General features: G+C 37.9%; 2 protein-coding genes and 1 long non-coding RNA gene across 4 annotated transcripts; 2 read left to right on the top strand and 1 right to left on the bottom strand.

Annotated features, from left to right (window-relative positions):
- Positions 1-5802: 5802 nt before the first annotated feature.
- Positions 5803-11348, bottom strand: LOC4338455 (uncharacterized). The gene is given in 3 exon segments (XM_026025652.2): positions 5803-6810; positions 6813-6834; positions 11250-11348. Coding segments are annotated over 3 exon segments (798 nt in total). The 3' UTR covers positions 5803-6133.
- Positions 11349-16862: 5514 nt separating this feature from the next.
- LOC136356565 (uncharacterized) lies at positions 16863-18157 on the top strand. Its single transcript, XR_010741484.1, has 2 exons — positions 16863-17427; positions 17857-18157. It is a non-coding gene; the product is annotated as an uncharacterized lncRNA (long non-coding RNA).
- Positions 18158-18973: 816 nt separating this feature from the next.
- Positions 18974-23920, top strand: LOC9270939 (phospholipid-transporting ATPase 2). Of its 2 annotated transcripts, none has more exons than XM_015784152.3 (7): positions 18974-19052; positions 21076-21151; positions 21266-21406; positions 22219-22315; positions 22396-22505; positions 22621-22785; positions 23289-23920. In XM_015784152.3, exons 4-7 carry the CDS (start codon positions 22281-22283, stop codon positions 23336-23338), a joined length of 360 nt encoding a protein of 119 aa, XP_015639638.1. In that variant the 5' UTR covers positions 18974-19052; positions 21076-21151; positions 21266-21406; positions 22219-22280; the 3' UTR covers positions 23339-23920. The 2 variants fall into 2 exon arrangements, with proteins under 2 accessions (XP_015639638.1, XP_066166772.1); XM_066310675.1 differs by having other exon boundaries at positions 19004-19052; positions 21244-21406.
- Positions 23921-24901: the final 981 nt, after the last annotated feature.

Below are 24901 nucleotides of genomic sequence, written 5' to 3'. Positions count from 1 at the left end.
AGGGTGATAAAGGGAGTTTAAGGCCCTCACTTTTTTTCCCAATTCCATATTTGGATTTTTGTTTGCATGCTTTCCAAGTTTCTAAATGGTGTCTTCTTTAAACAACATTTTAATTTTTTAGAAGTCAATTCATTCGTTTATACCCTCAAATAGCTATCACATAAATTATATAATTCATCAATTTCATCCTAAACCTTAAGTACTACATATTTTTTTCATGCGAGTCATGGTGATCAGTAAAGTTATAATCAATGGATCATCAAAGTCGTAAGATGAATATGTAAGAGTTACCCTGAACAATTGTAAATAGGTGTCAAAATTAATTGCTATTAATTAGACATCTAAAGGTGTCAAAAATTAATTGCTAGCCATAAAATTAATTTCTCTCTACGTGTATATAAACATGGACGAAACTGGAACAAATATTACCATATATCCCATACATATATATTGCGCAGTTAATATTCTAATTACATGTGTTAAGTCATTTAAAATTCCTTAAAATGCTCTCAAGCTGCCACGTGGTGCTCTAATAAATTAGGGCAAATGTTAGAAATTCTAAGGAAAAAAATTAAAGTATCTATTACTTCATTTTCTCTTAAATCGGTAGGTCCAATATTATAAACCGTTAGATTAAATTGATCTTAGAATAAACTAAATACTACGAGGTCCCACCTCAGCATAGGTACGCACCTACGTGCGCGGGTACGCACGCTTCTCCTCCCTTTTTTTTTCATTTTTCTCTTTCTTCTTTTTTTCCCATGCATACGCTTCCCTCCCTTTATTACTATGTCATGTGCCTTCATGAGACGATTTAATCAAAAGAATTTTGAGTATCTTGCACTCACATTTTTCATTTGCGGCCATACTACACGATATGTATATAGATGGACTGTATGATAATTAACTAGCAATAGTTTCTTATTTACTCGAGAAAAAAAACATGATTCAAAAGTCGTAAGTACTTAATCCATCTCCTACTCAAAAGTTGTGAATGGTTTTTAAAGATACCTTAAGAAAAATAAGAAAAATAGAACCCTTAAATTATTACTCCCTCCGTCCTCTAATACAAGGGATTTTGATATTTTGCTGGCACTGTTTGACTATTCGTCTTATTCAAAAAAATTTACAATTATTATTTATTTTATTTGTGACTTACTTTATTATCCAAAATACTTTAAGCACAACTTTTCGTTTTTTAAATTTGAACAATTTTTTTTAATAAGACGAGTGGTCAAACAATGTAAGCAAAATATCAAAATCCCTTATATTAGGGGATGGAGGGAGTATAAAATAACATTATCCAAACTTTAGTTACTAAAGTTTGCCCTGAATCTATCAGACAAAATTTCTGAACAAACAATAATCTTACCTTTCAATAATATAAGTGCCCGCGCATACGCGCGATTCCTAGTTTGAATGAAAGTAGGAGGATGACGAAGATAGAATGAACTGAAATAAAATTTGAATAGGTGTGGTTGATGGGACAAGTAGTAATTTAAGTGACAATTATTGTGGAATAAATTTTAAACTATAAAGAGATAACTATTTTAGGACAGATGGAGTACATGTCACTTTGATCATAATATTATTTCTATTATAAAAAGGAATTACCGGAGCACCAGGTGGATTGCCATTCTTGAATCCAAACATGGTTGTAACTAGGGCTGTTAGTGAGTTAAGCTTGAGCATGAGCCAAGCCTGTGTAACCGTCGAGCTTCTATATATGCTCGGTTCAAGCTCTATCAAGCTCCAGTTTGACTACCAAGCTTGGCTTATAATTAAGTTGTATATCGTTTATTTCAATGATAATAAATTTCTTGGAAAAGTTACTTTTTAGTTAATTATATTCATGAAAGAGAAGAAAAATGATGAGATAAATATATGATTGTAATATAAACTATACTTTATTGTGTGAATACATACTAATGATATATTTATCTACACTACTTTATTAAATAAATAATAAAAAATATATTATTACGTTAGAAGCTGGAGTTCAGCTCAGCTCATCTAAATCTCGAGCCGAACTCGAACCCAACCTAGTACGAGTTGAGCTCGATAAGCTCACGAGCTTTGAGCATTTTTACAACCTTAGGGGTAACAAACCCTTTCTAATTGAGTACTACCTCCGTCTCAAAATAAGTGCAGCCACGGGAATCCGTGTCCAACGTTTGACCATTCGTCTTATTTGAAAAATTTATGAGAAAATTAAAATAAGTTGGTCACATATAAAGTACTATTCATGTTTTATCATCTAATAACAATAAAAATATTAATCGTAAAAAAGTTACAAATAAGACAAACGGTCAAACGTGAGATATGAAAAATGTAAAACTACATTTATTTTGGGACGAAGGGAGTAATTGTGAGCAGATCGTGTGGATTCCTTTTTTTAAAGGTCGTGTTTAAGTATTAGTCAAATTAATCATCATGCCTATTCTACAAGTTGTGAGTGCACGGAGTTGCTAGGCTCTGTACGTCCAAAGAATGAAAGTATCATGTCTAAATTAAACACCGTCTTAAAGCAAAAGACTTAATCATGGGTGACTCTCTGCTAGCTAGCTGCCATATGCTACACATACATATATGCTCCTGACAACGTCTTATTAAAGTTAAAGACTAATGATGTATATGGTTCTCTTTAATTTGCTAGCTAGGCTAAGCTGTGCCCTAAGCTATATGTGCCTATGTATGCCTAAGATCGGTTATTAACCAAGCAAAGGGCATATGCATATCTGCAAGTAATTTGAGTTAGCTGAACGTTAACGTTTAGTAGTACTTTGCAAGAACGTAACCTGTAATACAATTGGAGCTGCACAACCACATCCACATCTAGCTAGCCCAAAGTAGTACAGAAACAAGTAATTAATTTGATGGAAAATGTCGTGCGTAAATACAAGCGGTTTTATGATCCTAGCTATATCATAATTTCTTTGCATTGTTAATACCTCTTGGTATCTTTAACATGATGAGAAATCAAAATTTACCAAAAAAAAAACTACAGTAACCCTTGAGAACTCTTAAAAACCCTTAAAACCCATAAGAAGTCTCTCCTTATCGAGGCGCTCTCCAGAAAAATTAATGTGAGTTAACCAATGAGCCTCACTGAGGATCATGGTACCATATATATGGTAGAAAGAGAAATATAGAACACATCACTTAAAAAGTTAAAAACCATTTTCAACTGCACACTTCTAATAAGGTACGGTGTTTTAATTAGTTTTGTCTTAAGTAAAACTCTCTAACTTCAATGAAGCTTATAGAAAACAGCACCGTATCTACATCACCAAATTGGTTTATTAAATTTCACCATGAAATATCTTTGATATGGTGTATCGTTCTAAGAATATACATGTAAATTATTTTTTTATTATGAATTGGTCAAAGAACTTTGACTACCGATAAATACTAAAATATCTTAATAGAGTGATCGAGTACACTTTACTATTTTAGAGAAAAAAACTGAATTGGATCCCTGTTTTTTTTTCCAAGGAATGGATTAAAGGATTAATATTCATGTTTCCTGAATTGGTTCGAGTATGATTTTTGTAGAACTTTATATATATATAAATTTCTTAGAACACTGTTTTAAATTTATTTTGAACTTTATAGCAGTTGATTCATTCGTTTGCACCTTGAATAATTATATGTAATTCATCTATTCATCCACACTCAGCCATTTGAGACAACTCAACTTTGGATCAAAGCATGTAAGTTTCCAGTGAATAATTTCAATTGTTTAACATCAAATTTTTAGCCCACACAAGAAGCATCCATACTTATTGCTTATGGAGGATATAAAAACTTCCCTAAAAAAAAACTTCCGATAGAATCGTTTACGGAAACTTCCAAATTGATTGAAAATTCAACTTGAGGAGTTGAGGTCAATAGATTTACGTACTTACATATGCGCTTACTAGAGCTAATGTGACCGAATCTTTTATTTTCAACGTTGTTGGTCAATGGTTTTGGGGGAGACAAATTTTCACCGATCAGATTCAGACCCGGCCGTCCTCTGAATGATAAACAGTACTATACCTTCAGTTATTAACACAGTTTAACAAGCAAGCACAGATGGTCACACCTCCATTATTAAATGATCGATGAAGTCGTCGTGGTCCCTGTGTTTGATCCATCTCCATTATTTCATTAACTTGCACTGCATTTGAAGCTCTGCAACTGCCGTCCTCTCTCTCTTTCTCTGTGATATCATCACATCTCACATGTGACGACCTACCTTGAGGGCGCATCAACAGGGAGATTCCACCAAACAGCTATAATAACTGTCTGATTAGTATGTAAAAACTAATGATCGATTAATCAAAACATGTATCCCGATTGTTATTCTAGCTTGACGGTGATCATTTGACGACGACTATTAGTTCAGTAATTCAGTACTGCTGATTGTTTTCTTGTTTTTTAAACACAATAAAGATGCAAAGAGCGCACATAAACGTATGCGTACTTACCTCTTTGAACGAACACAAGTACACCTTGTATATATGAGTACCTCTGATTTGGTTATCTGGAGTTGATCGAATTTTGGTTCGTCCTACCCCAGGTTCAGACATGCATATGATCTTCTAATTAATCTGAGAAGGTTTTTTCTTTCTTCTAGTGTAATTTTGGAAACTAATATGTGCTAATTTATTGAAGAGGATAGCAATGCATGCATGTGGCAGAAAGTTCATGTGCTTCAATTTGAAGTTTCTGCAACCAAGCATTCAAGTATGCACAGAAGTCAGCTAGCAGTAACCTGCTTTACATGTGAAATAAATAGCAGAGGCAGGGAGAAGTACGTGCTACTGAAAACATGTGTGACACATATGGACGAAGGGTGCATTTCTCTTTTACGTAGGAAATAAGGCGCTTATGAGTCATTATAGATAGCAACCTGATTAAGATCACTGTACTATGTGTAAACTATCAACATATTCTACCCAAGCAGTTGGTTCAATTTGTCTCATGGTACCAAATTCTCATGTCGATCAAACATATGCATCTCGGACGATTTATGATGGATTGCACGGCAATCAAGTGCTTATGTTAGTTTCATGAAATATGATCGAATTCTGATATTTCTTTGATATCTAAATTAGTAAAAAAAACTAATATTTGTTGCCAATAGGATGAGCCACGTTAGTGAAAAAATTATGACCGTCAGATGCAGTAATAGATCTATACTTTAAGAAAAAGGTGGTGGTGGTGGCAATGGATCTGCCATCCCACGTACTTCCGTTATAAATTTTACAAGTTAAGCTTCAAACTTTTTAATATTAAAAAAGCCAAATCTTAATGGATATCTACATAAAAAATTAAGAGTAAGATGAATATTCTCTATAGCAAAAAGATGGGTAACACATTAATACATTTTCTTTCATATGTAACAAAGAACGGGCATTTAGCTAGTTATTTAAGTACCGTTAGATCTTTTCATCAACAGAAGAACTGTTAGATCCCTTCGAAACAAACTATCAAAACAATACTTCCACAAACTTCTGTAGTTCTGTTAACTTATAGTCCATCCACACCCCTAGAGAAAAATGTTCCTACACTTGTCATGTTCCCCCTTCTTCGCGCGTGTATATATATAAATATGAATTAAAAAGTTATGTTCCATATTAAGAGAAATTACGCTAAGAGGAGAAATTTCTTCGAATCAAAGAGAAGAAATATCAAACCATTTGATTTCAGTAATTGGAAGTTATAGAAAAGCTAGATTCAATTGCAGAATGCCACATCAGTATTCGTAAAAAGTTTGTAACAAATACACTTCACACGCATTGTCATTTCCGTATATATGTATCAAACACGTTATTGTTGATTTCTTTCATGAACAAAGCACAACTTCCTCTGAAGTAAACCCTACTACAAGACTAGATCATCGACACATTGGTGCAACATTGGTACATTGTCCATATTCATATTATATAACCGTACAACCATTAATTTCACCTCTTATACTTAGGGAGACATGAGTGGGTCAGTTCGTAAGTACTTGTTGATCCACTCTAATCCAACTAAAAATGTACTCGTTTCTTTTCATATAAGGCAATGGTGTGACGCCGCATGGACATTGCCTCCAAACTTGCAATGAGACATCGCCATGAACAGGAAAAAAAATGTAACCCTAGTTACCTCCAACCACGGACGCCAAGAGCCCGTGCAGTCTCCTGCCGCCGCCGCCGCCGCCGCCGGAGTGCCGCGTCCGGAAGCACAGCGTGGACGTCGGCGAGGCGACCTCGCCGTCGTCGTCGTCGCCCCTCGACGTGGACGAGAACGACGACCGCGGGCTCGCCACCAGCCTCTTCCTCGGGGCGCCGCACTGCACCTGCTCGCCGTCGCTGGCGGCGGCGGCCGTGGCCGAGGCGGAGCTCCTCATAGGGGACGGCATGGTGTGGCTCCGGCGAAGCTTGGGGATGATGCTGTGGACGAAGCTGGCGGCCTGCCTGGAGGAGGAGCAGAGCAGCCGCTTGGACGACGTGGACTTGGCGAGCTTGGCCTTGGCGGCGGCGGCGGAGCCCTTCTTGCTGGTGGTGTAGTAGGACGGCGGCGGCGTGAGCGGCGGCAGGGCGGCGGCGAAGATGGCGTCGTTCTTGGGCGTCCCCGGCGCCGACTCCCAGAGGAACGGCACCGAGCCGGCGGAGGCGACGCCGTAGTAGACGCGGAAGGAAGGGTTGGAGACGGCGGCGTCCGGCGAGTGGAGGAGGCGGCTGGCCATCGTCGTCGTGCTGGTCGCCGACGCCGCCCTCTCCTCCAGCATGGCCGCTCGCAGCGTCTTCTGGCTCGAGCTCTTCGGAAGCATAATGTTCGATCTTCTTCCTCGGCGAGCTACGTACGTTAGGTAGATCGAGACCAGAGAGAGATTGGACTTTGGAGAAAGAGAGTGAGAGATGTGAGCCGCTAGCTAAGCTATGAGGCCTATGACTTTGTGAGATATGTACCAGATTCAGGAGATGGCCTGGTTGTGATTTGTGGCTTTTAGGCTTTTAGCCCTGTGGGGTTTGGCACTTTTGAATATGAGAGAGAGATAGCCCATTTAAAGCAGGTATAATAGCAAGCTATAAATCAGTTATAATATTATACGGAGGAGAGAAGTAAAGAAAAATGATGGGTGTTGGCTCTTATGGAGAGCTAGCTCTTCATATCCTATCTTACTATAAATTTATCCTCACTAACTCCTTAAGCTTAACATGCAAAGATGCCACATCATCATCCACTAACAAGATGACATATCATCATCCACTAATTAACAAGATTTCACATCATCATCCACTAACAATTATCATATTTAAACATCATGCGAACATGCTCTATCTTTATAGTTTTTATAATTTAAGAGCTTTTCAAATACAAACATGTTAAATTATCATCCAACATAATTCACATAATGTTTCAATGTATATCTTCATGCAAAGATGCCACATCATCATCTACTAACAAGATGCCACATCATCATCCACTAATTAACAAGATGCCACATCATCATACACTAATTAACAAGATGCCACATCATCAACCACTAACAATCATCACATTTAAACATCATGCAAACATGCTATATCTTTATAGTTTTTATAATTTAAGAGCTTTTCAAATACAAACATGTTTAATTATCATCCAACATAATTCACATAATGTTTCAATGTATATCTTCATACTAAATTCCCGCAGCAATGCGCGAGGTTTCACCTAGTACCCAAAATAAATACATTAAATATACATTGAGAGAAATAGAGAAGAAAAAAACTAGAGATAACCTTAATTATCAGCTAATACTAGATGACGTCCCGCGCTGTGCTCCGGGATATATGTTAAATAATGGAGAGATGATGAAATGATTTGGAAAATTGTATTGGTGGTATACAAACTTGTTAGGTGGGTGAAATTTAGTACATAAACTTGTAAAATGCTCGTTTCAGTAAACGAACTTGTTTAGTCCGTGCGAACGAGGACCAAAATAACTTGACCATATTAAATTTACGAAGATGATGTTGATTAAGATGTGACGTGCATATGTGTAGTGAGTATGCATGCATAAAACATATAATATTTAGAAATTTGGTCTCTACTTTATCCTTTGTCATGGAAATAATGAATTTCATATATTTCTAACCCTTATATCATTGCTCTTTTTCTTTATCTTTTTCTACTATCATTATATCCCATTCTATTTTTTTATTAAAGAGGTGTATGTCTAATAATAACCATCTGATATATATGTTTACATAATTTCCTAACCAGCCCCTAAATCAGTAGGATTAGCCATGTAGTGTCCTTTTCGCCTTCCTCCGCACGCACCAGACAAGTTCATTCACAAAAACGAGCACTTTACAAGTTCATGCACTAGATTACACCCACCTGGCAAGTTCGTGTACCGACGATGCAATTACTCTTGAAATATTATGAAATGATTTGAGAATGATGATTTAGCATGTGTATGTTTAGTTTTAGAATGAAGTAAATTGTAGATATAATTACTATATGCTTGCATGTTGAGCTTTGTGTGCTTAATGGGTTGATGTGCAATGCTTGTATGTAGATTTTAGGAGTGCTAATAAATACTATGCTTGCATATTGAACTTTAGGTTTTTAGTGGGCATTAGCTTTATATAAAGAAAAGATATAGGCTTACGATAAGTAGTTGGATCTACTATTAAACTTGCTCTTTAAGGAAAAAAATAATGGGAGAGGTAACTGATTAGTGATGAGATAAATAGGTTGAGGGAGGGCATGCATGCAATGTGGTCCAGAGCAAAGAGCACATGAATCCATTAGGGTTGTCTTTGACTTTGGGATTTAATTTATGAAAACCTGGTTGCACTTGGGATGATAAAGATCGATCGATCCTAGCTACTACTATGTCCCTGAAGTTGTTGATTTGTTTAATCGACAAACTTATGTCAATATATAATTTCTCGAGAACATTTTCCCTTTTGTTTGTTCTTAACGCGTTAAGAGATCAAAATGAAACTTAATCATTATTTAGAGTCTCTTTGCTTTTTTTTTTTCAGGTTTTCAATCATCCAATGATAAATAATGAGGTACCCACATGCTTGCATCAACAATATAATCAGACGTCAATGCTTGGTCATGTTAACATGTTCCTTTTGTTAGCTGTTGGGGAATTCTCAAGTAACATGACAGTTAGGTCCATGTTAGAATTTGAGTTGGATTCGAAAATTGATACCTAGATCTACATGATATGTGCAACCTGCTGGTGAAGTGGGTTGGTTAAGGTGGAATTTGACTTGCTAGTATAAAAATCAGAAAAATGCAGTTGAATAGTATTCATATATAGAAGTGAGATTCTTCCAAAAGTAAGACGTGTCAGATGCGTAAAGCTAGCACAAGCAAAACAAATTGCTGATGCTGACAATGCGCTAACCTTAAAGTTACTATTATATTACTATACAATCCCTCTTTTTTTTTACATCAAAGTCATATGAAAAAAAAGAAGGTAGGGAGTACTATTTTACCGTCTTACTTGCATTTTCTACTAATCTATAAGTAGAATGATTTGTGATGTGACTCATTGATGTTACTTTCAAGCAGAAACTAGGGATATTTTGACAAAATTATTGTAAGATTACGGCCCTGTTTAGATTCTAACTTTTTTCTTCAAACTTTCAATTTTTCTGTCACATTGAACTTTCCTACAAATAAAACTTCTATCTTTTCCATCACATCGTTTCAATTTCTTCAAACTTTCAATTTTAGTGTGGAACTAAACACTAAACACAGCCTACATATTAAACGAAAATATAAAAGTTATCCATGACTACCATAGTACTAGGGACCCTAACATGTATATCTATTGTTTTACGTTAATTCATTGCATACCAAGTCTATATATAGTTTTGTGAAAGTGTGAATTTGCGATAATATTTAGTACTCCGAATTGTAGTGTTATTAGAATCAGGTAAAAGTTCATTATATAACCTTGAGCATTCAACTTTCATGAAATAAGTCAGCAAATTAAGTAACCCGAACTTAATTTAAGACGTGACACTATACACTTATAAACTATCAAAATAGTTATGTCACATATCAACCTTTGAATGGAGTATAGAGTATTTTGGGTAATATGGAGATGTAGCCCAAGGCTAAAATAATTTTTGAATTTGGAAAATTACTGAAATGACAATAAAAATCATTGGCCCTAAAGAGTACTTTTACCTAGATTAATTTGGTGCAGCCATGGGTGCATCTACAGTGTTAGCATCGTGTCAGGTGACACCGACAACTTTCAACAAAACCTATAGTTAAACTGTTTATTCATATATTATAACACTATAGTCTAAATATAATTAGCATGCTATGACACCAATAGATACATTATGACACCAACAAATCATTTTTCTAGATCCGCTGCTGGATACAACCAAAATAGAATACAATTGTCCATGACATATAATATATAAAATTAAATACATATTGTATCCTGGATTTAATTATCTTGGTTCTATATACACCAAGGATCAACATCTTCTAAGAACTTTTCAGTTCATGTTCTACTAGCTTTTAAATTTGAATTCAAAAACATAAACAAAATCCCTGGATGTTATTTGAATATTTCTAAAATTACTAAATCAGTTTAAAAGGCACCAGAAAAAAAAACTCTTGGTTGCACAGTTCAGCCAGAAAAAAGTGTTGCATTGCATCATAATTAAATTATTTGTTGTCTCTCATTTATACATTTTAGTTTTTTGCCCGTATACCAAATTTATGTAGGTTATAGATGTGAATAGACAAAGTAACCTTGTTTACAAATTTTTGGAAGCCAATTTCTTTTTAAAAATTTGATTTTAATCCTTACAAAATTTCACTACGTCATCTACAATCACTCTAAATTCTAGTGAAAGTAAAAAAAAGGTGTGTATGACTTTTAAAAATTCAAGGATGAATTAGTGAATGGTTTTAATATTCACTGTTGATTTTTTTTAAAATTTCCACAGTGTCCAAAATTTCATTATGGACTTTATTTTTTTCCCTAAAATACTTACAAGTTGTAGTGTATTTCGCGAGTGTTACATATATGATCGTCTTCTATGAACCAAAAGTTCTCCCTTCATGAATAATGAACTCGTGATTCCTTAATTAGTTTGTACTAATTACTCGCTTGAAGTTTGACAAATTTTTATCTTTAGCACATAAATCAGGTCGATTGGTATCAAAAATAGCACAAAAAGTTTTCGATTTCAACTAATTGCATAGATCACTCATTTTTCTTCGATCGAAAGTACTTTCATCACAACCGTGGTGAGACAGAAAAGGACGAACTTGCCTTTAGTCCTCACTTGACTTGGTTGGGCTGGACTATTCATGTTCTTCATCCTCACCATCGTGAGAGAAGGTGATTAGTACAGCGGCTGGCGACTCCTTCCCCTGTACCCAACCCATGATGAACTAATTTGTTGTGTCCTATTCGATCATTGATTTGCAAAAATTAAATTCCAAAGGACACCATCGATTTGCATTGCATATATAGCTCACGTTATGATCTTTAGCAGAGAATTTCTCACTTCTTGTAACAGAGAACTGAACTCTCTATATTCTTTGTATCTTTGTCTCCATCTTCAGATCTTCTTACTCAATTCCTTCTGCACGTGGTAACCACTTTGCACTTCCTCTTCGACTTTCTTCTAGGGAAAGAGAGAGAGAAACAAGAATTGCTACGTGCTGGCAATGAGCTGCGGCTCTCCCTGTTCTCCATCTCTGTTTTAGGTTTAGTTAGGGAGGTGGGGGCTTGAGGAAAAAATTGGAGATGGGGGCACATATATGTTAAGAGGTAATTTGGGCCAAATTATATATCTCGGTTAACTTTAGATGAGATGGAAGGGCTATGGATAGATGGAAAACGAGTGACACGTGGTACCAGTCGAAAGCGAAAATTTTCAGTGCCATTTTTTAATACCGCATATGCTATGGATGAAAATTTCTAAGTTTGAAGCCAGTATTGATGGCACGGCCAACGAATGCAAAATAATAGATATATCACATATCACTTCCAACAGTGGGCGTATGTAAGGAGTGACAATGGAAATGTTCTTGAGCTTAGACAGAGACTATGTTGTGAACAATCCCTAGTCTCAGTAAATTTATATTGAAAGCTTAATACTCGTTATCAGTATTTGCAACCTCATTAAGTCATACTTCCATGATTCATCAAAAACACACCCTTGGTGCTTTTCCTGAATGATAACTTATTGAACAAGAGCTTAATTAACCCTCAAAAAATAGCTAGCTTGTAGGAGAGGATTATACACTGTTATGTTATCCTTTACTTATAGAGTTGCTCACCACTAAGTGTAGTGTTATTGTTAATTCTCTCTTGATCATGAAGTTATGTGGATCATTCATGTGCCCAAATTTTTTTCTAGCTTTTCGATCATTCATACATATGGTATATATAAATTGTCTCTGTTCTCTAGATATGCACATCATGTATTTAGTTCTAACTTTTATTACCACACTACGTCAATTGTTTCTACCTTTCGACCTCTTACATTAGCTTAATATTTCTACCATTAATCCTGCCAGAAGGGCATCCCATCCCACTCCAATCGACTAGATTCGGTACTGATGGGTTATTCATCCGTGTTGATTTATACCATAACATAACCCTAACTGTGCATCGATCAGTATACCATAACACAACACTGACTATGCACTGACCAATATGTGTTGGATGTAGGTCGGGCACTAATGTCTTCTCATCGATCTATATATACTGGTTGTAGCCTCTACATCGCATGAGCTCGTTTTCTTAGGCGGGAGACCATCATCAGTGTCAGGTTTTATCGAACCGACGACACGGTGGCACTAATGTGATGCTCCGTGGTAGTGATTTGATGATCTATATATGGAGGGTGTAGATTGTGTCAATGAACTCAACCTGTTTAGCAAAGCAAATCCACTTTGCACATTATATTTACTCATGTTACACATTTTTTTCTTAGCAATGTGCAGTCTAGTTAAGAATAAGGATCTCACTTTTTTGAGGTGGTTGAGAGAGCGACAACTATTGTGTATAATATCTTGAGGTTTTCTTTGGTAAATATTTTCTTTCTTACCGTGTAATTAATGCATGTTTAAATAAAATTAGATGTACTGCATGTCTGCATTAAGAATGACATATTAATTTGACAAAAAAAAACTTTTTTGAAAATTATAGAGTCAACTCCATCTAGTGTGTTGCACTGTCCTCACTGGTAGAGAAATGCTCTTTACTCCCGGTTTAAAACCTTTTGTAGTCCCGGTTTTCCAACCGAGACTACGAATCTGGCACTAAAGATCGCTATCTTTAGTTTCGGTTCAAATAACCGGGACTAAAGATCGATCTTTAGTCCCGGTTGGTGTTACTAACCGGGAGTAAAGAGGGGGAATCTTTAGCCCCGGTTGGTGTAAGAGGGGAAGCGACAGTTCCTCAAGATCTTTTATTATTATTATTATTATTATTTTGTTGTTGATTTGCTAATGGCTAGTGTTAATCTATGTATTTTTTCCCAAATCGAATGAGATGCACATCCCCAAATCAACATCCCAAATATTAAGTTACTTATACACACAAATCAAATACATCACAAATCCTACACACAGATCAACTACATCACAAATCCTAAAAAACTACACACAAATTAAATACATCACAGATTATACAAATTATACATCTTAAATCCATGCGATGCAATGAATCACAATATCTAAAAAATTATACATCCAGTGAAACACAAATTATAAAAAAAAACAAAAAAAACAAGCGAGCCGGCGCCCGGCCGCCGCCTACCCGCGTGCAGCCGCGGCCGCCGCCGGCCGCCTGCCCTCCGCAGCCGCCCGCCGGCTGCCTGCCCGCGCGCGGCCGTGCCGCCGCCCGCCGCCCGCCTCCACGCGCGCGGCCGCGCAGCCGCTCGCCTCCACGCACGCGGCCGAGCTGCCCGCCTCCCGCCTCCCCACGCGCGGCCACGCCGCCGCCGCCGCCTCCCCCTTCACGGCCGTGGCGCCGCCGCCCGCCGCCGGCCGGCTGATGGAAGACGGAATAGAGGGGAGGAGGAAGGAGAGGGGAGGAGAAGAGGAAGGGGAGGAGAGGAGGAAGAGAGGGAAGGGGAGGAGGAAGAGGATTGGATCTGAGAAGAGGAAGAGAGGGGATGTTCCAATCTTATCTAAATATCTGTCTGGGACTTAACCGATCGGATGTGGGAGAGAAATATTTACTCCCGGTTGATAACTCCAACCGGGACTAAAGATCGATCTTTAGTCCCGGTTGGTAATACCAACCGGGAGTAAAGATCACTTGATCTTTAGTCCCGATTGGTATCAACAATCGGGACTAAAGTGGTAATCTTTAGTCCCGGTTGGTAGTATCAACCGGGAGTAAAGATCCCCGACCCCCTGACATACATCTGACAGGGGATAAACCGGGACTACAAATCATCTTTAGTCCCGGTTGGTGTTACCAACCGAGACTAAAGATCAAAAATTTTTAAACTAGGACTAAAAATCGTTTTTAGTCCCGGTTTTTAATGGAACCGGGACTATTGTGAAATTTGGTCGACCGACCAAAGATGGTTTCTCCACCAGTGTCATATATGAATATATGACATTAATTGTACGTACTGTGTCTGTGTGAGCACTACTCACAATTGAAATTGTGTGACGCTGACTTAGATTAGGTGCACTTCACAGTGCCTCTTTCTCTGCGGTTGGTCGTGTCTTTATTTCGAGAACATAAGCTGTGTTTAGTACGTTCACGTCAAAATTGGAAGTTTGGTTGAAATTGGAACGATGTGACGGAAAAGTTGAAAGTTTATGTGTGTAGAAAAGTTTTGATGTGATGAAAAAGTTGGAAGTTTGAAGAAATATTTTGGAACTAAACACGGCGATAATAGAGATTCAAAATGTCTGTAGAACAGCAATGTGAACTATAATTAAACTGCAACTTAATAACAAGCACATTTCATGAAGACTTTTGTTTGACAACTATACCTAATTAAGTGTTGTAAGTTGTAACATCATGTTCTTGCTTTTTTTTTTGCTCGGTGTGACATCTCAGGGACAACGAAGAAAGGAAAATAAAAGCACCACGAAAACTAATCCATAATATAAAAGAGGTAGTTAGAGAAAAGTATATAGGTTGAGTTCTCCTATTCACTTTCCCAATTCGATCATGTCTTGTTTTTCACGCGCACCTCTTTCAAACTGCTAAACCGTGTATGTTTTTTTTAAAAAAAAATATATATGAAAGTTGCTTTAAAAATTATATTAATCTATTTTTTTAAAAAAATAACTAATATTTAATTAATCATGTGTCAATGCATACATCGTTTTGCATCCTTCTCCCGAACACAACCATAGACATGTTCGTAGAAGAATGGATTAATGTGACACACGCTTCTCAAACTTCTAAGCGATTTTTTTAAAACTATATGAGTTTCTTAAAAAGACTACTATTGTAAACATTTTTTTAAAACTGATAATAGTTAATTCATTCATTTACACCCTCGATTCCTCTAATAGTAATCACAAAGTCATTCGGTTATTTAGGAAAGGAAAAAACAGGCCCATAAGATTTTCATACATGTCAATCATTATCCCAATGTTTGCATACTGCATGGTTAAGGACAAAGATGCAAAAAGATGATTAGATGAGTCCTCGAAAGGACACAAAGAAGATGAGACTTGAAGGAGATAAGAAGATTATTTTGGAGAGTAGATGGTTATGTGGTTGGTAGGTCTATACTTTTGCTCTCAATCTTGTGTCGTGTGATACTGTTAGCTTCCATGCTGAGGAAACCCGGTCACATGACATGTACTAGTGGAGTAGTACATAGTTCATTAACAGTTCTAAGTAAAGAAAGCTACTGCTTTTCGTACGAAGGTTGGTTGGGGATACAAAGATGCATGCGACATTTATCTATATCTCTATGGCCATGTCGGTCAGTCAAGAGGTCAACTTAATTGTTATGTTATCCATGCCCTTATCTATGGCCCAAGTATTAAGTCTTCGGTCTGTACTTGCTCTAGATAATCTTGCATGTGTTATCTACTAATGACACTGCAGGCTGGGATATAATAAGAGAGATGCTTCAACCTATGAAGATGACTTTTACAGATTTACAGTAGAGAGGTAGGCAAATGCAGAGAAAGACAGTGTGCAGTGCATTGTGGTGCCCAGCACAATGCTCCAACCCTCGCCCCAACCAAGGCAGGCAGGCATGTGGGCTTCTGAATTCTACCGAGAACCACAAATGAAAGCTATCATGCTGATTTTTCTTTTTCCTTTTCTCGATTACATTGCAGGAATTTAACAGTTTCACGCCTTGATTTAACAATTTTTGAATGAATCAAGACACAATTCTCGGGTTCTCTACGGAGGAAAGCTGAAGTAGCAATTCATTTAATTTGATACTATATCAGACTAGATGCTATAGGCTATGGCACGTTTTTCTGTCGTGCCTTGAACAGAACATTTTTATGCTAATTAATTACGATATATACAGAGTGCTGTGTGCTCTTGACTGCCTCCACATCGGGGAATCGGGGAATTATTAACCCGCGCAGAAGGGGCGAGCAAGGAGGGGTGCCACGTAGGATAGCAATAGTGCGTGGGTTGACGATTTTGCGAAAAAGCCCTCCGGTTTGGGCGTAATTCGGCCGCAGTCCCCGCGAATAGTACCTGTGAGGTAGTTTTTTACATAAAGGCTCTTAAAAAAAGACGGATATTACATGATAAGGAGGGAAAAATCGCGCGCTGGGACTGCTATGTAAAACTAAAAAGAAGAGGGGCTTTTTCGCAAAGCTCCGCGCACTAACCCGCTCCCAACCATAGCCGCCTCTGCCCGCCTCTCCTCCTCTCTCTCATCCCGCGCCCTCCCTCTCCTCTCACGCCGCCGCCGCCGCCTCCCCCTCCCGCCGCCGCTGTGCCCGCCGTCGCCGCCCCTCCCTCTCCCCTCCTCCCTCTCCCGTCCTCCTCCTCCGCGGCCGGTCCACTCTCCGCCCTTCGCCGCCTCCGCCGGCCACCACCGCCCCAGTCCACGCCTCGCGTCGCCGCCCCCCACCCCCGTCCTCGGCCCGTCGCGAGCGACCTCCGCCTCCGGCCTCCTCCGACGGTCGACGTCCGGATCCGGCCTCCGTGTGGTCAGGGCACGCGGATCTGACCACCCGCGTCCCCTCCTCGCCTCACCCTCTCCCTCTCCCTCTTCCCTCCCTCTCTGACCGCCCCCGTCCAAATCCGACTTCGGCCGCCGCTGCTCCTGGTGCTGCAGATCGAGGGACGGCTCAAGATGCCGAGCTTCGTGGTGGCACACATCGGTGGCGGTCTGGGCGTATGACATCCATGATGGCAGGGGCTACTGGCCTCGCCGCCCTCGTCGCCGTCCTCAACCTGCCGTCATCGTCACCGTTGTCTTCAACTTGCCGGTCTAGGTAATAGTCTATGCTCAGAGGTTTTTAAATATACATCACAGATACATGTACAGCATTCTGAACGATTCAGTACTGTTCAAATAATTATATAAAACTGGAATTTTAATACGATATGCTGACAATTAAAATTTTGGATGTCTACCACAATACATCTAGACCACCTTATTGTATCTGCATACTGGATATATAATATTTGCAGGGGAAGAATTTCACATGGTTGAAAGGGTCAATTTAGCAGTGATACATAGTATTTTCGGTTGAATTGGTTAAGGTGTCGCTTTATATGTTTTCAACTCGCATATAGTTCTTTCATGTTAGTTTTTAAAAAGTTTATTTCTTGTGACATGTCTGTGACTTAAAAATGATCACATGATGACAATGTGTTTGGATGAAAGTAATCATAGAGGCTCATATTTTGGATGACTGCAGCACAGTGAATGTTGTTTCTAGAAGTAATTAAATATTGACTGCAAAAAATAGAGGTATGAAACTTTCATTTTGTTATTCAATATCTCTGAAATTCCTGTTCGTCCAATCAGGAAAAGCATGTTGTTGCCTTGTTGGCTGTGTGCATGATTGTGTGTTTGTAGTGTCGAATTCATGTAAAATATGGTCACACTTGCTTTTACATTTTAATGGATAAATAATAGTCTTGCATACAAGTAATCCGATACAATGAGATATGGGGTGCTGTTGGACTTTATACAATGATCGACGCCAATGGGTTGGCGTTGGCGGTGAGGAGCACGGTGACGACGCGCTCGAGTATATGCGTGTGGAAACCAGCGGAAGTTGCAATCAGCGGTGGCGGTAGTGAGGACCACCTCAGCGCATGGTTATTACCATGCTCATTGAGTTACATGGTGGCCTACTTCTCTACCACAGCGGCGGTGTCGGCAACCAGATCTGAGAGGTAAAAAAAAATCACTTCTTATGTTGGCTTACCGTCATATTTGAGAGGAAAATGGCAAGATGATGCAGTTCGATTTCACCGGCTTTCCTGCTTGCCGTATTTGTAATCTCAACTTTCATTTCAAGTGATTGTCGGGGCCAAACCTATGGTGGCTCGTCGCTGAGCTGGTGTCGTTCATGGAGGCATCGAGTGGAAAGCGGTGGCCAGAGCAGAAGGACCTGGCGTGTTGCATGTGCGCCAGCCACTGGCGGTGCGAGGCCATGGCAACCGTCATGCTGCCGCTGTCCAGGTATGGCTGCTAACCAATTTCTTCCCTGAAGTAGGTGAGGTGAGCCCGATAGGAACACATAGCACCTATATTGTGATATTTGGAGCTAGGACACATCCAGTCATGTTATTCGATCTGTAGCATCAAGGTTTTAAAAATATCAATTTTGTGGAGGATTTTTGGTCATCAAATTGGAGTTGCTAATATTCTTTGAGACACTGAATTAACTCAATAGTATCAGATATATAATTTGGATTTCCCTTCAACTCAAAGCTGGTTGTCTTGTTGTCTGTGTGCATGCAGGGGTGGCTCTTCTGCAGGCGATGAAAAGGGCAGTGGCAACATCAATGTATCGACGAACGTAATGTGCTTGCTGGCCTAGTAGACATGAACACATATCACTAAGAGGGAGTGAAACGGTGTTGACGAGTAGCCTGCTTTTGGGTTAGTTCTTGATCAAGCTAAAATGCACTTCTTTTTCTTCATCGGTATAAAGGGCACCCTTTTTTCCTTGCAACATTTTCATATGCACCCTATATTGGCCACACCACCATCATCCATAGCCAAGTAGTATGCTCATGTGCAAATTCTGCAGGGATCAAATAAATGTCATTTCCCCTGGCCCTATCCATTATTTGGCTATCTCGTGTACTTGATGCAGATTTTTAATTTCTTATTGCTGCCTGAACTATTTCTTTTGGACAGTCAGTCTCAATCCTTGCCATCATTAACCGGGAATCTTTTTTTTCCATGATTCTTACTATTTCAGGTGATAGAGACATCTGATTATTATGGGTATTTTGCTACTACCATTGTAGTAGGGTGGTAATAGCAAGAACAACTAGCATTAATCAATGCTAATCCAACATATGTATCATCTCCCAGATTAGAGCTGAACAAGAGCCCAAGAAAAACCTATATGACATCCTTTGGAGCACAGGACTTTTTTCCCTGATTCCTGTGTGAAATGAACTACATCATCTGAAATTCCTGTGTTCCAAAGGACACTGCACATTTTTTTTAACATTGCCTGTAAGGCCACATGCAATTCCTTACAAATATGTTGGAATGCCAAAACCCGAGTTATTTAATATTAGCCATCAGGCCCAGTGTAAATTATACTTGAAATAGAATAGATGTCCAGCTTTGTATTTTTAGAGTAGTATATGTAATAAAATTGATCCTAGACAGCATTGTCATCCAGCCTCACAAGTACCCTGAATTCATTAAATTACCCTTGCTCCTCAGCCAACCGTAAGCTATTTTATCTTCTGTTAATTTCTTCTTCCAAGGGCAGGGCCAAGGTGATCATGTAGTTATGTTATTGTAAGTTTGTGACATAACTTTATCAAAATAAACCAAAAGAAGCTTTTGTACTCATAAATCTCTCTTCAGTGCTGCATGTAATAATTGTATATAAACAGAGCAGGGGCAGGGTGAAATGTTGTGTAATTTACTATTTGATTTGTAACTTCGGAAACACCCAACCCTAGCCTGCGAAAAGAGAATAAAATTATAGGTTCACTTACAGTTCTGAAAAAAGGTGTCTTTCCACATAATTTGTACATGATTGGATGCAATTATAAATAGCCTTTCTCTTGCATGATGCGGATTTATCTACCTAGACATAATTAAAAGGTGAGTATCTATTGGTCACTGAGCTTGACAACTTTGATGATTGTATTGTACCATTGTTTCAGTTGTAGTGGCCATTGTTCCTGTTAAATGCAAGTTGATACTAATAAATCCATCGAATAGAGGCCTTCATATAATTCAATGTTTAAGAGAAACCAACCATGGACTGGAGTTCTCAGATTAGTTTATTCAAACCACTTTTTTCTAGCATGCATTTATTTCGTGTCTCATTGCATTCCCTACAATTTTCATTGACTTAGATAGTTAGATTAAAGGAAATATAAGAAGAGTTTATTAGATATTTCTTTACAAGTTCCTGTTTGTAATATGTGATTGAACATATATAATTGATGGCCAATGCAACTCCAGTACCTTGTTGACTCCTTTGGCAGCAGGGACCTCCTCTAGATAGCCACCTATTGGGCCCTGTACTTGCCTGGAAGACTTGTTTGAAAAACCTCAAATGCTCACAGCCTGGAGAAATCAGTAAACTATTGAGATAGCATCACTGATGTAGATGTTCGCTATACAATGGTCTCTGTGAAGTGATTGTTGTCGATTATTTGTTAAAGGGACTTGACAAGGGTTTTCTTCACCGCCCACCCCCGCGCCATGCATCATATGGATGAAGCGTGCCAGAATGTGTACACTGAACAAACACATACAATCCCAAAAAAAAAAAATTTCCCTTTGTTGGATACTTGGTTTGATTTTAGGCAATCCATTTATCCAGGCAGTGAAAACAAGCTATTTTGGTGTTCGGTTATGTTCTTGACAGTATTTCCTGCAATCCATGTAATTTTTAAAATGTTCTTTTATGCACTGGTTGTAGGTAACTCTTGATCTGGCTAAAGGTGTATATGCAAAGTTCATTGACTGGGATGAACAAATGTTCGATCGGGAAACATGTACGCCTGCTCATTCAGCTAATTATGTGCCATATTATTTCCATATATGTGAATTTAGATTTTTCATCCAACCTATTTATTTTTTAGTACAGCTTACATAAGTGTCTCTTTCAGCACAACTATTAGTGAAGACCTTGGACAGGTTGAGTATATTTTGAGTGACGGAACTGGAACACTGACAGAAAACAGAATGATTTTCAGAAGATGTTGCATGAGTGATACTCTATGGAGAAAACAATGGGGATGCTTTAAAAGGTTATCCACTTATGTTCTAGCTACCAGGAGAAATTCTCTTTTCTCTGGGCTTAGTGTAATACAATGTTATTTGTTTGCACATCTGGTCATGAACTGTCTGACTTTCTTCAGTGGCATGTGAAATGTTGATTCACGAGTGTTGAGTTAAATAGGAATTTGCAAACAGCAACAATAGATGCTCCCCATTTGTTAAGTCCTTACAATGCATTGTAAACTCAATCAACCTTCTGTTTCTGGCTCAGCTTATGTGAAGGTGTCAGGGATAATAAAGGGGGTGTTTGGTTCATTCCCTCACTTTGCCACACCACACTTTAGTCATGCCACGGTTTCTTAGGTGTATATTTGTTTCATTCTCACAATTGTGTCGTCCCACACTTCATTAGCCTTAGGTCCCACTTGTCATACTCAGTTTTAGAGCTAACTATACCACACCTGTGGCCAACTATTTTCTAGCCACACTTTTTCTTCATGCCACAATTTGGCTAAGCTTGTGGCATCCCTAGGCATCATCCAAACATCTCCTTAGGTGCCTGGGTTAATCATTTTTTTTGGAGATTTTACCTTCTATAAATGTGCCTGGGTATTAACTCATGTGCTTTTTAAGTAGGTGAATTGTTCATGCATTACATCTAACACACTAATCTTTGCTTCATCCTTTCAGACTATACTGCATGATACCTTTTTTCTAGGTCGCAGGAACTACACAGAATTTTTTCATGGATTTGTTCAATTATATTATCAATATTGATATATCATTTATTGGTCAATATTTTGTTTTGCTCTCTAACTAATTGTTTTTCCTCTCTAATTAGATGCCAGACTTCTAGATGCTGTTTCGTGTAACGATCCTGATATTGTCAAATTTCTCACGGTGATGGCTCTTTGCAGTACAGTTGTTCCTATCAAAAGGTAAGTGGCATCTTCTTCATGTTACAGTACTGTACTTTGAAAATGCCTGCTGTTTAGTTATTCCTTGTTCCTAATTTCAGCAATGGTGGTACTATAACATACCAAGCACAATCACAAGACGAGGAAGCTTTGGTCACTGCTGCATCAAAACTAAATACGGTGCTTGTGAGTAAAGACAGCAACACTGCTGGTTGGTATATTTTTGTTAGATTAAGATGATATGACAATGAATTGCTCTAACTAGGTTGCTTTTTCTTATCTCAGACTGATTTTTGCATTCATTTCACTATTTTCTATTTCTACAGAGATTTCTTTCAACGGTTGTAAGTTCTATTATGATTTGTTGGATATTTTGGAGTTTACTTCCGATCGCAAAAGAATGTCTGCTGTGGTGAAGGATGTCCAGAGTGGGAAGATCCTTCTTCTTTCTAAAGGAGCTGATGAAGCTATTCTTCCTCGTTGTCATCAAGGTACATGGTATAACAGGGAAAACTGCATTGTGTTTATGTGATATCATGCATGTACACCCCTCCAGAATAATTAATCCATCTCGCTTGAATATAAATACATTCTTAGGTGTCATTTTCTGAATTTAATTATCTCGAGGCTTATATTCTATGCTTTTACTCCATCTCACTATTTCTATGTTTATTGAATCACATTTAGATATGATTCATGTTTGATAGTTCAAATATGGGCTTTTAGACCTTTTTTCCAGTATGTGTATTATATGCATTATGGGTGTATTAAATTCTTTTTATAATATATCTTTTGAAAATTAATATAGTAAGGATAAAATCCCTCATATGATAAACCCTTCGAGGACAACTGCATGCCTACATTTTTTTTTTCCTGGAAGTGCTACTCTGCTGTGATCAATCATATTTGTTTTTACTGGATTGAAGAGTTGAACCTCTTTGGGTTATATTTAATTCCTAATATACTTACTTTTATTCTCTTTTCTTCCATGAAGCTGGTGATGGTAGTTGTTGCTCGAGATCCCTTATTCTACTGCTGTCCTGATCTTGAGGTGCTTATCATGATTTCTGGGATAGTATTTTTCACGTTCAAGCAATATCTAATACCTGTAGCAAATGGGTTGCGGCTTCTCCCTGGTAGATCAATGCTCACCTATCACGCATTGTAGTAGTAAAATTGCTTGAGAAATCGTATTCATGAATTCTCCTTCGAGAAATCTTGTGTTGCTTCAGGATGGATTTTTCAATTGGTCCTTGTCTAAGAAAAATATTTTATAATTGGTGGAGTAATTAATTGTGGGAAACTGACTAGAGATAATCTTTTGCAAGCTATTTGAGAAGGTGTCAGTGAAAATACAATGTTTTGCTTACTGGTGGCCATTTTACTTGGTTTTTGGTAAGAGATACCGGTTGACCCTTCCAATATCCAGGGCACCACACCAATTGGTTGAAAATGGAGGTTTCAAAACCAATGAAAATGGAGGTTTCATTGGGACTCTAGGCTGTCTGTATATGTTGGTTTTGTATGTATATGTCGTTCTTAAGTCAAGCACGAATTAGTGAATGATCCTTCGTCCCTAGCCTTGTATAAATGTATAGTATATGAAATGTACATATTTTTTTATTACTGTAGCACAGTCATCCGTATTGTTTGTGTAACGAAAATTGTGTACAGGCGGCGCGCCATTGGAGCTACCCATCATCTAGTGACAAGAATCTTTGACACTGCCAATTTTGACTTTACAACTATGGATCTCACGATTTGCAGGACAGATAAATCGAAGCTCACATTGCACAAACTTATAGAACCAAGTGCTTAAGACCCATTTAGGCCCGTTTGAGGTAGATAAAGATTAAGATTGAGAACATATGTAAAACGAAAAGACACAGCACGATTAATTGAGTTTTAATTATTATAAACTTTAAAAATAAATTTATTTGATATTTTAGAACAACTTCTATATAGAAAGTTTCTACACAAGATATATTGTTTAGTAGTTTGAACAACGTACTAATGAAAATCGATAACGAATCTGCATCTAAATCAGAAAATAACATGATCTTATATAATGAATTTTAAAATGAGGAAATGAGCTGAACTTCAGTGATGTACAAGAAATTATTTTTGATTTTTAATCGAAAACTAGGACATGAATGTTTTTTTTGTTCTAGATCCTGTTTCAGATTGGAGTGACTTGGATCTACATATTTAGACTTTGTTTATAACTATATTTATACTGCAATATTAGCTACTCCAGCTTAGAAGGATAAAAAAACATTTAATAGTTTATAGGGTTTAAGGCTATTTCTAACCCAATAATTAGGATGGTGTCCATAGCATTAATAAATAAGCTGACACCTAGGATGAAAGATGATGTGGTAAGTGAATAAATGAGAGAAGAAAAGGAGTCTTGCATGAGACATGGTTTCTACACAATATCCAAGACATCATGTGAGATAATTAGCATTAAATTTAAGTATGAAAAAGTAGTGTTTGCATTGAAAGATTAATGTCTAATACTAGCTTTCTAATGATGTAGAGTTTACGGAAACTATGTCTAGTATCGGGTTGGGAATGGCCTAATTGTTTGATACCATGCACGTACCC

Source organism: Oryza sativa, chromosome 5, assembly GCF_034140825.1.
Source record: "Oryza sativa Japonica Group chromosome 5, ASM3414082v1".
Classification (NCBI taxonomy): domain Eukaryota; kingdom Viridiplantae; phylum Streptophyta; class Magnoliopsida; order Poales; family Poaceae; genus Oryza; species Oryza sativa.
This window is presented reverse-complemented; position numbering and strand designations above follow the sequence as displayed.

What these genes read in the sequence shown, in the direction of transcription:
- LOC9270939 (XM_015784152.3), top strand. Translation starts at nt 22,281, where the DNA reads ATGGCTCTTTGCAGTACAGTTGTTCCTATCAAAAG. An exon ending in TAAAGACAGCAACACTGCTG is followed by an intron (nt 22,506 to 22,620) that starts GTTGGTATATTT and finishes CTATTTCTACAG; the next exon opens with AGATTTCTTTCAACGGTTGT. An exon ending in TCTTCCTCGTTGTCATCAAG is followed by an intron (nt 22,786 to 23,288) that starts GTACATGGTATA and finishes TCTTCCATGAAG; the next exon opens with CTGGTGATGGTAGTTGTTGC.